This window comes from Doryrhamphus excisus, chromosome 22, assembly GCF_030265055.1.
Source record: "Doryrhamphus excisus isolate RoL2022-K1 chromosome 22, RoL_Dexc_1.0, whole genome shotgun sequence".
Lineage (NCBI taxonomy): Eukaryota > Metazoa > Chordata > Actinopteri > Syngnathiformes > Syngnathidae > Doryrhamphus > Doryrhamphus excisus.
The window spans coordinates 4,641,521-4,657,769 of NC_080487.1; the positions used below are offsets into that span (position 1 = coordinate 4,641,521).

The 16,249-nt window shown below is 41.6% G+C and overlaps 2 protein-coding genes across 2 annotated transcripts; both read left to right on the top strand.

The window, feature by feature from the left end:
* Positions 1-140: 140 nt before the first annotated feature.
* On the top strand, positions 141-3,589 carry trub1 (TruB pseudouridine (psi) synthase family member 1). Its single transcript, XM_058061909.1, has 8 exons — positions 141-325; positions 396-494; positions 999-1,054; positions 1,284-1,365; positions 1,458-1,530; positions 2,517-2,656; positions 2,743-2,799; positions 2,881-3,589. Exons 1-8 carry the CDS (start codon positions 184-186, stop codon positions 3,063-3,065), a joined length of 834 nt encoding a protein of 277 aa, XP_057917892.1. The 5' UTR covers positions 141-183; the 3' UTR covers positions 3,066-3,589.
* Positions 3,590-8,801: 5,212 nt separating this feature from the next.
* On the top strand, positions 8,802-14,606 carry hhex (hematopoietically expressed homeobox). The gene is made up of 4 exons (XM_058061890.1): positions 8,802-9,304; positions 12,997-13,175; positions 13,762-13,812; positions 13,884-14,606. Exons 1-4 carry the CDS (start codon positions 8,950-8,952, stop codon positions 14,136-14,138), a joined length of 840 nt encoding a protein of 279 aa, XP_057917873.1. The 5' UTR covers positions 8,802-8,949; the 3' UTR covers positions 14,139-14,606.
* The last annotated feature ends 1,643 nt before the right edge of the window (positions 14,607-16,249 follow it).

The window sequence follows — 16,249 nt, forward strand, 5'->3', positions numbered from 1 at the left end:
AATGGATAAATCCTAATTTCAGGCATGATTTCAATAAATTCAATATTGATTCAATAAATCCCATTGCATTCCGCATTGCTCGCTTTGATCCGAAGTAATACAGTGTCACTTTGCTACCAGCAGATGGCGGTAATTGAATTGCAGAAAAAGATCGTTGCTTCCTCACAGAGTGACACAAGAAGCATGGCTGGAAGTAACACTGCTCCGTCACTCACCAGTTCTCTATCCAAACTTCAGTCTCTGAATGGACTATTTGCAATTTATAAAAAGCATGGACCGACCTCTGCAGATGTCTTAAATAAACTCAAAGAAGTTTTGCTGAAGGGTAAGGCAGAGGAACCGAGTAATAGGTCTTGTTTGTGTAGGCGAGCACTGATGCTCAGTTTGTCTTATAGAAGCCGGTGTGCAGAACACGAACCCCAGGAAGAGGAAAAAACAGAATCTGAAGATGGGCCACGGAGGAACACTCGACAGTGCTGCTACAGGAGTATTGGGTAGGTATTATTGACCAATTTTACGTTCAGGCGATACTGTTCAAGGGTGTCAATCACAGGCGTCATCAGCATGCAGGACGCTTTCTGATGACGTCACTGGTCAGTTCAATTTTTCTTGGGGAAATCAAGTTTAAACAAAAGAGTATAATCTAAATTCTTAGCATATATCAAGGCGCGTTTTTTTAAAGAACTCAACTCTGTTTAGCCATCATAATTTGGAGTGAATAATGAGTAATGTAAAGTAGTGTCTCAGTCCACGCATTAGCATGTTTAGTGCACAAGTGCACGTCAGTACCCGGATGTTGTAATCAACATGCTCCAAGTGGTGACTAGTAGTGATGTACATACTGAAATATCTTCATCTGTCATACCAGATATTTACTCTAAAATCCAAATATTGATAATGTAATATGTCATTTAAGCTAATGTACTGTATATCTAATAATAATAATAATAATATATTCTAATAGTCATACAAGAATAATAATCCTCTCTCTCTTTCAGTTGTTGGTGTTGGAAACGGCACAAAAATGTTAAGCACAATGTTGTCCGGTTCAAAGGTGAGTCCAAGTCATTGACACCCACTGAAATGATGACTAATAATTATTATTAGCTGGAATGAATGATATTTTACCAACTGTGTATGCTCTCATGTAGACGTTACACACAATGAGCATTTTAATAGGCTTGATTGAATGTCTTGTCACTTAATGATGTATCCCAATTGTTCTTTTTACATAAGGGAGCTTAGGATAAATCATACCGTATGAAATGTTGTTGTTCTGGCAGAAATACACTGCTGTCGGGGAGCTGGGAAAAGCAACAGACACTCTTGATGCTACCGGCAGTGTTACTTTCGAGAAGGACTTTAGTATGTACAGTGCCCACCGATCCGTATTGAAGTTCGCAAAATGGCTGTCCTTGCCTGTTTTATGGTAGGTTTTTGTTTTTGTTTTCATACAGAGCACATTACCAGGTTGGACATGGAGGAGAAGCTGCACAGTTTTGTTGGTGATATCATGCAAGTCCCGCCACTGTAAGACTCAACCCTGCCCAAATGTAATCCAGTACATGAAATTACGGTGTTTTTGTTGTCTTTCTGAAGCTACAGTTGATCTGTCAAAGTACCTTTTACAAGTACACACATACATTCATTCATTTTCTACCGCTTATCCTCACGAGGGTCGCGGGGGTGCTGGAGCCTATCCCAGCTGTCTTCGGGCGAGAGGCGGGGTACACCCTGGACTGGTTGCCAGCCAATCACAGGGCACATATAGACAAACAACCATTCACACTCACATTCATACCTATGGACAATTTGGAGTGGCCAATTAACCTAGCATGTTTTTGGAATGTGGGAGGAAACCGGAGTACCCGGAGAAAACCCACACATGCACGAGGAGAACATGCAAACTCCCCACAGAGATGGCCGAGGGTGGGATTGAGCTCGGGACTCCTAGCTGTGAGGTCTGCGCGCTAACCACTTGAGCGCCGTGCAGCTCTATACATTCATTCATTCATTTTCTACCGCTTTTTCCTCACGAGGGTCGCGGGGCTGCTGGAGCCTATCCCAGCTGTCTTGGGGCGAGAGGCGGGGTACACCCTGGACTGGTGGCCAGCCAATCACAGGGCACATATAGACAAACAACCATTCACACTCACATTCATACCTATGGACAATTTGGAGTCGCCAATTAACCTAGCATGTTTTTGGAATGTGGGAGGAAACCGGAGTACCCGGAGAAAACCCACGCATTCACAGGGAGAGCATGCAAACTCCACACAGAGGTCACAAAAGACCCCACAACAACATCCAAAGAACTGCAGGCCTCACTTGCCTCAGTTAAGGTCAGTGTTCATGAGTCCACCTTAAGAAAGACACTGGGCAAATACGGCCCAACCACTTATTAGCTTCAGGTATGCCTTTTTCATCTTAAACTAGATTGAGTTATTTTGGGATTTTACTGATGCAGGACGTGAGTGTGCTGATTGATTCCATTATTAGTGCTTTTATTCATTTAGATACTCTGCTTTGAAAAAAGATGGCCAACGGCTGTCTGTGCTCCTGAAGAAAGGTCACAAGGTTGAGGCGAAACCAGCAAGACCTGTCACGGTGTACAACTTGACGCTGCATGAGTTCAAGCCCCCTCTCTTCACTCTCGGTGTGTACTTGTTGCACCATCCGTCTTGTCCTTTGTAAGATCACATTGTTCATAAATGAGCCTATATATGTTTTCATTAATGGCAGATATTGAATGCGGAGGTGGATTTTACGTCAGAAGCCTGGTGGACGACTTGGGAAAAGGTGTGTGTTCCAAATCCTAAATTTGCAGAACGAACCCCGCTAGCGGTTAGCAACTGACATTTTTCTGTGTGTCTGCTGCAGCGCTGTCATCATGTGCTCACGTCAAGGAGCTGATCCGTACCAAGCATGGCCAGTTCACCTTGGAGCATCATGCCTTACACGAAGAGCACTGGACACTGGAACATATTGCCAAATCGCTGCAGTGTCCAGACGATGTGGCAGCACCTGAGACACCATGTAAAGATATAAATTCCACTGTGGGGTAACATTCAGGTTCTTCATAGTCACTGTCATTGGCCTTCATGGAAGATAATAGCAGGATAGTATTTAATTTTGTATAATGCGAATAGTGTGAATTATGGTTATTTTCGCATTTAGTGGATTCATTATTTGTAGAAATATTAGCTTTCATCAGTGACTTGCCCACTGGTAGTACTAGAAATTTTTATTTCAATATTTTTCATTGTAATGGAAGTGCCAATACTCCTTTCATCAGGCAGTCCCTCATGGTTTGCTTGAATGAATGTGAAGCTTTATTTACTTTAGTTATTTTTACTGCAAAATTGCACGTGGATTAAAAAAAAAAAGTCAGAAAATCTGGGGATACACGTCGGTTGCTCTTTCTCTTCAAACTACTTTTTTTGTAATTCAAATATCTCAGAATTTTTAAGTTGAGGATGTCCAAAATACGACCCGAGGAGGCTTTTTTCAAAATGATTGGCCCTTGGCGTATTCTCAAAATAATAGTTCAAACCATGACATTAAATTTACATGCAGCAATAACATTTGCAGATGCATAACTACAATGTGTACACCTTTTCTTTCTTTCCTCCTATTCGCATCACCCGTTGTACCTTGCCGTGACAAGCAGAGCCAGCAAAGAAAAATATTGAGTAAATATTGAGTTTTTAAATAAGACTATGAATATTATGAACTTTAAAAATGATCTCCACTTCAATTTTTTTCATTCCGGTGGTATTTTTGTGAGCCAAGCTGAGCTATTTCACTATTGCTAATTTGTCAAGGGCTTGCAACACTCCGTTTCTACCACAAGGGGGTGCAAATTCACCATAAATGAGTTTCAAGCGATTGTTAACCATAACAATGAAGACACTCTTCTAGTCCGAGTATAAACCAATTAATTTTTTAAAGGGCTGAATAATTGGGTAGCGAGGCAACCTTAGGGTCGTTATACTCAATGCCCTTGCAGGGTGGTCCATCCGTCCACTATGTACTCCTGATTAAAAGTTTGAGATCAGTTGAAAAATGGCAATAATTCACATTTTGCAGTGAGGTTCTAAGTACAGCTTCACAATGCAAAATGAAGATATGGGAGTGAATATAAAAAATATGCAATTTCAATCGGGCATTAAAGTGAAATATAGGTTGTTCATCAGTTGATGAAAGTTTAGAGGACTATTATGCAAATTGAAAATTATGCAAATTATGAAAACTTTCTAGATCTTTCATAATCTGCACATATTCCAGCTGTATTTCCTTGGATTTCTAAAATGTCTGTTTTATTTATTCCACCCACGGCCCCATGCCCCCGCCGCTGTGATTGGTCACACTCAGGCATATGCAGGCATAGTGGGTCCTACCTTCATTCACCATAGCTAACAATATAGCATATAGAATAAGCAGAGTTGTGGAGGGGACCATTTTACAGCATATCAGGCCTACAGGCTCCCTGTGATGTCACAGGCAGCCAGCGTTAGAAAAAGCTCTCTGAACTGGAACGTTAAAAGCATCCCAAACTTTTTTCATGTCTCATTTCCAAATACGCAAACCTAATTATCTGAAACTTTGGCATCGTTTAACACACAAATACAACATTAATCATCAGCTAACATCAGCTTCCTCAATGAGCTAAATAACTTCTTCGGAAGGTTTGAGGCTCTGAACAATAACCCTGCGAGGAAGGCTACCCCCCACCCCGATGAACAGGCAGTCAAGTTTGATACTGCTGCTGTTTGGAGAGTCCTGAGGAAGGTCAACGTGCGGAAAGCTGCAGGCCCAGACGCCATTCCAGGACGGGTGATCAAGGAATGTGCAGACCAGCTGGCCCACGTGCTCACAGACATCTTCAACACCTCACTGGCCCAAGCTGTAGTCCCCCCGTGTTTCAAGTCCGCCACAATAATTCCAGTGCCCAAGAAACCATCTATTACATGTCTGAACGACTTTCGGCCCGTTGCACTCACATCAACCATTATGAAATGTTTCGAGAGGGTGGTTAAGGACCATATCACCTCCATACTCCCCCCATCACTCGACCCTTTCCAATTCGCGTACCAGCCAAACCGCTCCACTGAAGACGCCATCTCCACTGCTCTCCACCTGAGCCTGGAGCACCTGGAGAAGAAAAACACCCATGTACGGATGCTGTTCCTGGACTTCAGCTCAGCATTCAACACGATCATCCCCCAGGACCTGGTACGCAAGTTGGAGCCACTGGGCCTCAAGACCTCCCTGTGCAACTGGCTGCTTGACTTCCTCACAGATAGAACCCAGTATGTCAGAGTGGGCGACAACACATCCAGTGTCATCTCCCTGAACACCGGCTCACCCCAGGGATGTGTTCTGAGCCCCCTGTTGTTTACCCTAATGACCCATGACTGTCGCCCCAAGTACAGCAGCAACCACATCCTGAAGTACGCGGACGACACAACAGTTGTGGGCCTCATTCAGGACAACAACGAACTGGCTTACAGGGAGGAAGTGCGACACCTTGTGGATTGGTGCAAGGCGAACAACCTGATCCTGAATGTTGACAAAACAAAGGAGATCATCGTCGACTTCAGGCGATCCAGACCCAGCCACACTCCACTCAGCATCAATGACACAGCCGTAGAAGTTGTGAACACAACCAAGTACTTGGGGGTGCATATCACAGACAACCTCGCCTGGTCACTCCACACCTCCGCTCTGGCGAGGAAGGCACAGCAGCGACTGCACTTCCTGCGGCGGATGAAAAGAGCCTCCCTCTCCCCTCCTATCCTTACCACCTTCTACAGAGGGACCGTCGAGAGCCTGCTGACCAACTGCATCTCCGTCTGGTCTGGGAGCTGCAAGGCCTCGGACTGGACGTTACTGCAGAGAGTGGTGAGGACAGCGGAGAAGATCATCGGGACCCAACTCCCCCCCATTAAGGACATAGCAAACAGCCGGTGTGTATCTAGAGCCCATCGGATCTGCTCTGACCCCACACACCCCCAGCATGGACTGTTCTCTCGCCTGGCATCGGGGAGAAGGTTCTGCAGCATCCGCTGTAGGACGACCAGGTTCAGAGACAGCTACTTCCCCCTGGCCATCAGACTGCTCAATGCCAAATAAGCCCCTCTACCTTACTTACATTATTATTATTTATTTAATTATTTAAATTATTTGGGCAATTTACTGTTCACGCTGCACTTTACATTATGTTGTTCATATTTATTCTCCACATTATTATTATTATTATTATTTATTATTACTTATCTTCTTTTGTGTCTGTTATTATATGGGAGCCAGGCAACGACATTTCGTTGGCAATTTCACTACTGTGTTTTTGTGCAATGACAATAAAGGGAGTCTATCTATCTATCTATCTATCTATTAATAGGTAAAAAAGTGTAAAAAGCATAAGACGAGGGCCTTCAGTCATGATGGGTGCCCCCTAATATGACCAATAGCCTGCAAGAAGGAGCACTGGTATCAGTCTGAGAATTCATTGTAAACACTACTGATGGAATTATTGTGTTTAATCTAGTCGGCACAGTGAAGTGAGAAGTACTGAAGTTCTTGTCATGTTGATGCAGGGTCAAAGTACGGTCACAGGGGCCCAAACTGGAATTGGATACTAACTTTTCGCCTGGGAAAACATCTGTAAAGGTTTTCAATCCATGCTATAGGGAGTTCAATCACAGCAACTGGACAGTTGTTTTTTATTTCACGCTTTCGAACCAAAAAAAGTCAAAAACCGTGGCCCACTCTGATGGTAAACCCCAGTCAGAACAGCAGCCATCCATCTTTAGTGGACATGAGTCTGACGCCACGGGAAGCTGCCCCGGATCAATGGGTTGCAATGATTGTCTCAGTCCAAATATTGGCCGTTTCGTGTTGTCTTTCATGTCTTCAAGGCTCTTCGTATCCATGTTTGCTCTCGGGTTCTTTTTATCTAAATTACAGCCGCTGGAAAGTTGCAATTAGCGGCGCGCGCTTTGGTGGTGGTGGTGGTGGTGGTGGTGGTGGTGGGGGCGGAGTGGGTGTAGTGGAACAATCGGATTCGATAAGTGAGCTCATTTATCAGTCGATAAGCGTTTTGTCTTCCACGCAACACACGCGACGTGACGTGTGGTCGTTTCATTCATGACGACCGAGCTTACTATCGTGGGTTGGACATCCGTGGATCTGGACACGCACCCATCAAGTCAAAGCGCTGCCTCTCCAATGACGTCACAAATATGCCTGTAGAGCCAGGGAAATATGACTTTATTTTGACATTATTGTGAGAGACTGAACGTTAAAAAGAAAACAAAGTTTATAAATTAATTTCTATTTTAATTAACTAGAAATGGCTGAGGTGTATGCCCCCCTTAACTGATGCCAACTGCTATCTCGGCAGCTGCAAACACTCAAATCCTGAGTTAATCACTGAGGGGTGTACAAATTGTGGCTGGGGGGCCACTTATAGCCCTAGGTTTAAATTATTAAAACAAAAATCATATTTTTAAAAGTCATACGGAAAATATGTTCTGTATCTGTTTGTTTGGATTCATTGATACATGTACTTTAATATGTATAAACTATACATATAACTTGTGGTGCGTTTAAGGGTCATCAAATAAAGTAGGAAATGTTAGCGCTGAAACATGAAACATTCAAACACTTTTCTAACACAGCACTGTTTCTCTGTTCTGTCATGTATTTAAGTCAGGGCCAGCAAGGCCTTCTCTGCTGGCCTAACCATGACTAACCATTGCATTCATTCATTCATTTTCTACCGCTTATCCTCATGAGGGTCGCGGGGGTGCTGGAGCCTATCCCAGCTGTCTTCGGGCGAAAGGCGGGGTACACCCTGTACTTGTCGCCAGCCAATCACAGGGCACATATAGACAAACAACCATTCACACTCACATTCATACCTATGGACAATTTGGAGTCGCCAATTAACCTAGCATGTTTTTGGAATGTTGGAGGAAACCGGAGTACCCGAAGAAAACCCACGCATGCACGAGGAGAACATGCAAACTCCACACAGAGATGGCCGAAGGTGGAATTGAACCAGCCTAGCTGTGCGCTAACCACTAGTCCACCGTGCAGCCCACTGACTTGCATTTCAAACTTAAATTATAGAACTATTAATTCATCCCATTCAGAATATATGATCTTTATGTGTAGTGTATATTGGATATTTTTGGATATTCAACATTCAGATATCAGATTTCAGCTTCCCATTGTTCCCATTGTTCCCATTATGAATGGAATCTCTCCAATCCGGCTCATGTCAAATACACACAATTAAAAATGAGGCTGTTTTTCCTGGTTGTTTTTAACCAGACTTCTGATTTGCCTCTCAGGGCCAGCTTGCAGGCCCACAAATCCTGATTGGTCGATCAGAGCAAAAACTGTTGAACAAGATTAGTTGCTGCCTTGGAGGAGAAACAGACATTTCAGCTTAGTAGATGTACACATTTACTATCAGTGTATAATATATACACTGTATATATACATATATATATATATATATATGTAATTAAACTAAAACAAAAACACCTATTTTCATTTGTTTTTTGCCCACAATGACCAAAATAAATATCTGCGAAAACAAACATATATAAGAAAAATTGAAAAAATATATATTTCATCACGCTAGAGTGGATTCAATAAGTGTGATTGCTTGTGAGAAGTGTGCATTGGGTCGATCTGTGAGCCAATCAGAAGCGTCCGCGGTCACCTGCAGGAAAGGGCCGGTCCATTTATCGCCCCCCTTCTGCGTCTGCAGCACAGATAGCGGTCCAACAGTTGGAGCAAGTCGTTTAGGAACTCCTCAAAACTACTTCCTCACTTGACTGACATTTTTTGACTTAACGGATACAGCGAATGTTTTTTTTTTTTAATGCTGGAAATCGTGTGAGATTTTGTCAAGATTGAGGGAACGCAGCCACCATGAGTGTCCCCCTTTACGCACCGACTCCAATCCAGCAAGCTCATCCGACTCCCTTCTACATTGAAGATATTCTAGGAAAGAACACCTCCTCCTCCTCCTCATGCTCCTCCACTGCTCCGGTCCTTCCATCACCCAACTCTTCCTTTACAAGTTTCATCTCACCTTACCGGACTCCTCTTTACGAGCCCACGCCGATCCACCCTGCGCTGACCCACCAGGCTGCTGCTGCTTTGACGGCCTCCTACGCCTCCTCTGCTGGGGCTTTCGCCGGCTCCATGTACCCCTTCCACCACCAGCAACACCACCGAGCTGTGGGGGAGTACGCCCAGGCCCTGCTAAGACACGACCCACTCGGTGAGTGTTTCAATTCGGATCACATCGATTCAGTGTTTTGTCAAATCTGGGAAAGAAGAATAAAGTAAGCTGGTTTGCTCTCCAGTCAGCAAAGCAACTGCAAACACTTCCTGCAGCCTTTAATCTAAGTCTGGATTGAAGTCCCGAAATTATGTTATCATTTATTGATATGCTCCTGTATGTATTAATAAATATGGCGTGCAAGGGCAGTGACGACACCATAGAAAAGTCACATTTACATGTGTGCATGTATTATTGTGTATAAAACACTTCCACATAATCTTCATGTGAATGCAAATAGTACACACTTTGCACACACAGCAGAGGTGTCCAAAGTGCAGCCCGGGGGGTCATTTGTGGCCCATGCATGTTTTTGTGTTGGCCTTTGAAAAATAGCATTTCATAAGACTAGGGAAAAAAACACAAAGAAATGCAAACATATGCAATTATTTTACATGAATAAAGTCATAATATAAGGAGACATGTCATCTAACAAGAAATGTTACAAAGATAAATAATATTTTAGTAGAAATATTAACCATAAAAATATTTTAAAATATTAACCAGATAAACCACAAAGGTTGTCATTTTTGGAAAATGACCTTAAGGAAAAAGTTATAATAATACAGTTAAAATGTAAAGTTATCAGTACAAGAATAAAAGTTAGAAGAAAGTTGAAATAGAAAAATACAACAACAGAAAATGGAACGAAAAAAAAGTCATATTCTCATTTTTTCTCATGACAGTCCCACCAATAGTAGCACAGAGTTGAAATATTAAAGTATACTTTATTTTTAAGTCATAATATTATGAGAAACAAAACAAAATAAGTTGTATTTTGGGGAGAAAAAGTTATAATATGACGGGAATAAAGTCCTTACATGTAAAAGAACATTTACCAAGCAACTAACGATGATTTTAATAGCGATTAATCGATTGATTATCAAACATAAACGTATCATGTCTGCTTTTGTTCATGACAATTAATGTAAATTAGAAAATATTCACATTGCAGAGGCTGAAATCAGAGGATGACATGACTGGATGACTAAAATAGTTGTCGATTAATTGGCTATTTGATTAACCATAGATTAATTGGTGCAGTACATGTAAAAGAACATTTACCAAGCAACTAACGATGATTTTAATAGCGATTAATCGATTGATTATCAAACACAAACGTATCATGTCTGCTTTTGTTCATGACAATTAATGGAAATTAGAAAATATTCACATTGCAGAGGCTGAAATCATGACATGGCATGACTGGATGACTAAAATAGTTGTGATTAATTTGCTATTCGATTAACCATAGATTAATTGGTGCATATTTTTTGTAGTAAAAATATGCATTTTCACCTAAATCACAAAACAGTTGCAGTTTTTTCTTGAACTATACTCATTTGCATATCTACATGTGTTGCTTTAAGAAATATCAAAGTGGCCCCTCCTTCCATTTTTAATTAATTAAAGTGCCCTCAGTGGCACTGCAGGACCTGGCAACACAGATGGACTCCCACTGTAGGGCATACACAAGTGACAAATGCAGTATTTCATATTCATAAAGAATGTTCCAAATGTGATGGGGGTTGGGGGGGTCTCCTGCCTCTTCTTCTGACTTTGCTTCAGTAGTTTTGCACATGTGCATCACGCTTGAGCGTGCATGCGTATCAAAGTGGAAGGGATCATTTTCACAGAAATAGGGGTGCAGTCTGACTCTCCACTCAATAGTCTGCTTTTCGTGCTGATGGTGTGCTTTTGCGTGTTTCTTATGTGGCAACCTTGACTCGTCTTCCTGGTTTCTATTGTTCTGGAAACATCAGAGGAGTGTGCGTGTGCGTGTGCGTCAAAGCCAACTGACAGATGCCATGTTTTCATTGCATCTATATCCTATATTGTTAGTGATGCGTGAGCGTTGGAGATTTGAATTGTTTGGTAGCATTCTTAATAGAAGTTCTTTTAAGTCATGTGACTTAAAGTGCCGGTGGTGCTTTTTTTTTTTTTTTTTCCCTTGTACGGAAGCCCCTTGGAGTAAAATCTGGCCTCCAAAAGCTGTTGAATGTTTTCCTGTCTCACTCCGACCAGCCGCTTCCTCGGCAGGCCGCTGCACGCTGCTGATTATTTTATCGACATCCTCAATACAGACACATTCAGGAAACACTCGGCCTCTGATAGCCCGGGATCCGTTTTTCACATATTGTTGTACTTCCTCTGCACGGACCGGCGAGGATGTGGCTGACTTTGCTAGATTACAAACGTGGAAGCCATCAAGGCCGTGAATGCAACACGGACATTTTCATCCATATGCCGTCAGTCTGGATATAATATACACATGTAATATACATAATGGTTCAATAAATACAAAATATTTGTACGATACTATATAAATTCAATTAAAACATAAAATATTTAAGTTATTTTTAGGCCTAAATTTCGGGAGATGTGTTTTTTTAAATCTCAAAAAGTAAATACAACACATATTATACATATAAGTATACATACAGTTAATAAATGATAAAAAGTGTATAATGTAATATTACATAATAAGGAAACCGTTTTATTAGGTTGTTTTTTTTTTTGTAGTCCTAATTGCATCCTCGACGCATTAATTGCATTTGAAGTGTTTTTACTGGTTTCGAGTCTGGTTTCCTGTCGAGTTAATGGCGAGGAACAAACAATAGCAAGAGCGGAGGGTCGTGACAGAGACTTCAACTATGGCCAAATATCCGCATCATGTGCTTCCTGCCTTGTGGTGTGATTATGGGCGAAGGCATCCACCGACACACACACGCACGTCCTCTTCTCATTTACACAATCAAAGTCCACTTTGTGGGCGAAAGTGTTCATTGTTGGCGGCCTGCGGACCATATTACTGTTAATACGGCTCCGGAAAATATACATGGAATAATTAAGTGGGATCCACTTGCTATGTATATCTCATGCTTAGTTTAGCTTTTTATTTAAATTAAAGTACAATTTTAATATAGTGAGGCACAGACCAAAGTCCCTATAGCAACACGCTGGAGTCATCATTTGTTGTTTTTGTTATTTTTACATTAATGTGTGTTTTAACGTAATTTGCACAGTGTAGGTTCTTGTGTTTAATCGCCATTTAATACTTTTAGCATGTGCAACGTTAATTCATGCAGGACTTGCTGATTGGCTGTGAGAAATCACGTGGTTGTATTGCCTCGTGCAGCATGGCGCCTGTTTAGTTAGCATACATTGGTTCCTTGTCTATAAAAGTCAGCAAGTTCAATATCCCTTTGAGATATAATGATTCTCTATCAAATTTAAAACCCAATTTTGTTTCAGTATTGATGTGTGTATATATATAAATATATATATATGTTTTAAAATGAGAGAAAGTAAAACATGAAACCATAACTTAACATACTGTATATATACTAGTGTTAAGGTAATAGTGAGCCAGAGGTATATATGGTGGATGTCCTAACACTTAATGAAGGGTCCCAAAATTGGGCCTAAAAATGTGAGACAAGAAAACAAACAATTCACATTTGATTTTTTATTACATAAATACAGTATTTAATTAAAAAAGATATGCATCCTCCTGTGTATGTTTTATTGGTCAGGGTGCTCACAGTGTACTGTATCATGTCACATGCTCATTGTATGTATGTATTTTATATATGTATTAAAATAAGACTATCTGTGCCTTTGTCTAAAAGGGAAACCTCTGTTGTGGACCCCCTTTATCCAGCGGCCCTTACATAAGCGAAAAGGCGGTCAGGTTCGCTTCTCCAACGACCAAACCATCGAACTGGAGAAGAAATTTGAGATCCAGAAGTACCTTTCACCGCCAGAGAGGAAAAGACTGGCGAAGATGCTACAGCTCAGCGAGCGACAGGTAAGAGGAGGCAGTAGTACTCAATCAAGTACTATCAATCGCAGGTCAGAGCTTGTCAACCCATTAGATATTGCAGGAGGTCATTTTATGTAACAGTGTAAGAACATAACACAGTGTCATCTCACTAAGAACACTAAACTCATCACACAGCAACTTAACAGTCAAAAAGGTATATACGCCAAATATACAAACTTGTACCAATACGAGTTTGAATTGAAACCCCTCCTAACTATTTAAAACTTTCCCCATAATGCATTGCATCTGAGCAACACATTCATTGACGAGCTGCAATGACATCAGCCTCCCTCTGATTTCTGGGCACCTCCGGCTCCATCTGGTGGACAAAAGCAACATTGCCATGCCATCCAGATCCAAATGAATCCACATCCAAATGAAATGTTTTTTTTAACTTGTATTGGTACTTGTACTCTGTAGTACCCTTAGGAACTGAATAGCGTACATAGTATACAGACGGAAGTGTGAGCGTTAGCAGCAGATAAGGGATTTGCTTCTAATTGTGACAATGTAACCAAAATATATTTGGTGATTTGGTGAGTAAATACATTTTGATCATTTTGTTTTTCAGGTTAAAACCTGGTTCCAAAATCGCCGTGCAAAGTGGCGAAGACTCAAACAGGTTGGTGCTCTTGACTTCATACGATAAACGCTATTTTATGCATGATTCTAATTTCATATTCAATGGGTCAGGAAAATCCCCAAGCAACGAAGAGAGAGGAGGATGTCAGTAGTGCCAAAGGAGAAGGGACATCCGACCTGTCCGGGGTCCAGGGTCCAGAGCAGAAACAGACTTCATCCCCCGGCATGACTTTGGCGGTCCACAATGTGCGATCAATGTCACCACAACAGTCCCTCACAGAGCCGGAATCAAATCTTTCAGAAGACACGGACCTGGAACTGGACATTGAGGAAGACCACGAGGACACTTTGAACCGCCAGCTTTGAGTGTGAAGACAGTGAGGACTCGGACCAATGCTGAGACGCTGACAGATCATTCTATTCCCTGACATGAAACATGGTCTACAAACACAGTAAACAGGGAGCCAACATTTTGTACATAAGTTACATAAGAATATTGTTACTGTATCTCATGGTACTGTCAATTAATAGACTAGAAACGTGTTCTGTATGTCGTTTTAAAGAATCATGAAGTAAACATGTTCATGTGTGTCAATGAGTGTGATTTCTATTATACTCTTTTTTTGTGTGTGGAAAACTTTATTAGCAAATCTTGAAATACTACGTCACATGTGGTGAGGTTCACGGCTGGTGAGGCACTGCTTTATCTGATGCTTTGTTGTAAAAGTCTGATCTCTCTCTGGTGAGCTTGGATAAATAATTTGACGTCTTGTCAGTGGGATTCATTCATCAGAGCATAAAAATATATTTAATGAGTTCCCAGCTGGTGTTGCTACTGTAATAAAACACAAACAAACAAAAAATACAGACTTTTTTTCCCTCTTTATGCAGCATTGAAAATGGATGGATGGGAAGGACAGCAGTGACAATTGAATGATTTCTGTAAATTTTCGCACTTTCTGCACTCTTTAAATCATTTTATGCCGTTTTATTCAATCCCACCCTCGGCCATCTCTGTGTGGAGTTTGCATGTTCTCCCCGTGGATGCGTGGGTTTTCTCCGGGTACTCAATCAAGTACTATCAATCGCGAGTCAGAACTTGTCAACCCATTAGATATTGCAGGAGGTCATTTTATGTAACAGTGTAAGAACATAACCCAGTGTCATCTCACTAAGAACACTAAACTCATCACACAGCAACTTAACACTGAAAAAGGTATATATACCAAATATACAAACTTGTACCAATATGAGTTTGGAAAGTCCGGTTTCTTCCCGCATTCCAAAAAACATGCTAGGTTAATTGGCGACTCCAAATTGTCCATAGGTATGAATGTGAGTGTGAATGGTTGTTTGTCTATATGTGCCCTGTGATTGGGTGGCGACCAGTCCGGGGTGTACCCCGCCTCTCGCCTGAAGACAGCTGGGATAGGCTCCAGCACCCCTGTGACCCTCGTGAGAATAAGCGGCAGAAAATGAATGAATGAATACCGTTTTATTGAAAAATAATTAATTAATTCATTCATTCATTTTCTACCGCTTTTTTCCTCACAAGGGTCGCAGGGGGTGCTGGAGCCTATCCCAGCTGTCTTTGCAGCATGTTTTTGGAATGTGGGAGGAAACCGCAGTACCCTGAGAAAACCCACGCATGCACGGGGAGAACATGCAAACTCCACACAGAGATGGCTGAGGGTGGAATTGAACCCTGGTCTCCTAGCTGTGAGGTCTGCGCGCTAACCACTCGACTGCCATGATTGAAAATTAATAATTTAGTAGTAATTAGGAATTTACTGTCGCTATGCGGTACGTTTTCTTTTTATGATGCATACCGTCTTGAGCCATAAAATCTGCTGTTATTATTACAGGTTTATTACAATGCAGATTGGAGATTCATTTGTATTTGGTTCTCTGACTTTTGGTTTGATACCACCAACCCTACAAAGCAGTTTGATGCACACAAAGAAGCGTATTGCGAAAAACACCATTGTTGGCACAATAATTCGATAATGGAAGAAATACAAGATAAGAGTCGAGGCAGTCTTCCACCTCCTGGGGTAACAATGATTCTCTGAGATGCTTTTTCTCGACTTGACTCAAGACTGATGTACTAGACTCAAGACTGAGTCCATGAGTTAGACACAGAAATGTTTGCATGATATTAATCTGATTCACCGTTTTTGAGAAATCAAAGATGGGCCACAGATTAACAAACTGTGGAGTCCATGTCAATGCTAGTCCCATCACCGCATTCAAATATCTTATCATCGAGGCCTCATGCAAACACTGTGAGTGGGAGTTTTTCAGTAAGCAGATTAGGTTAATGATTTAGTGAACTCTCAGAACAACAGGGACAGATAGCAGCACCACTGATTGATCATACAATATGTGCTCATAGTGCTCGATTATAGAGCTTGAAAAAAAAAAATCATGAAAACCCAAGTACGGACTTAGACAGGAGGGTCGTGGTCTTTGTGAAA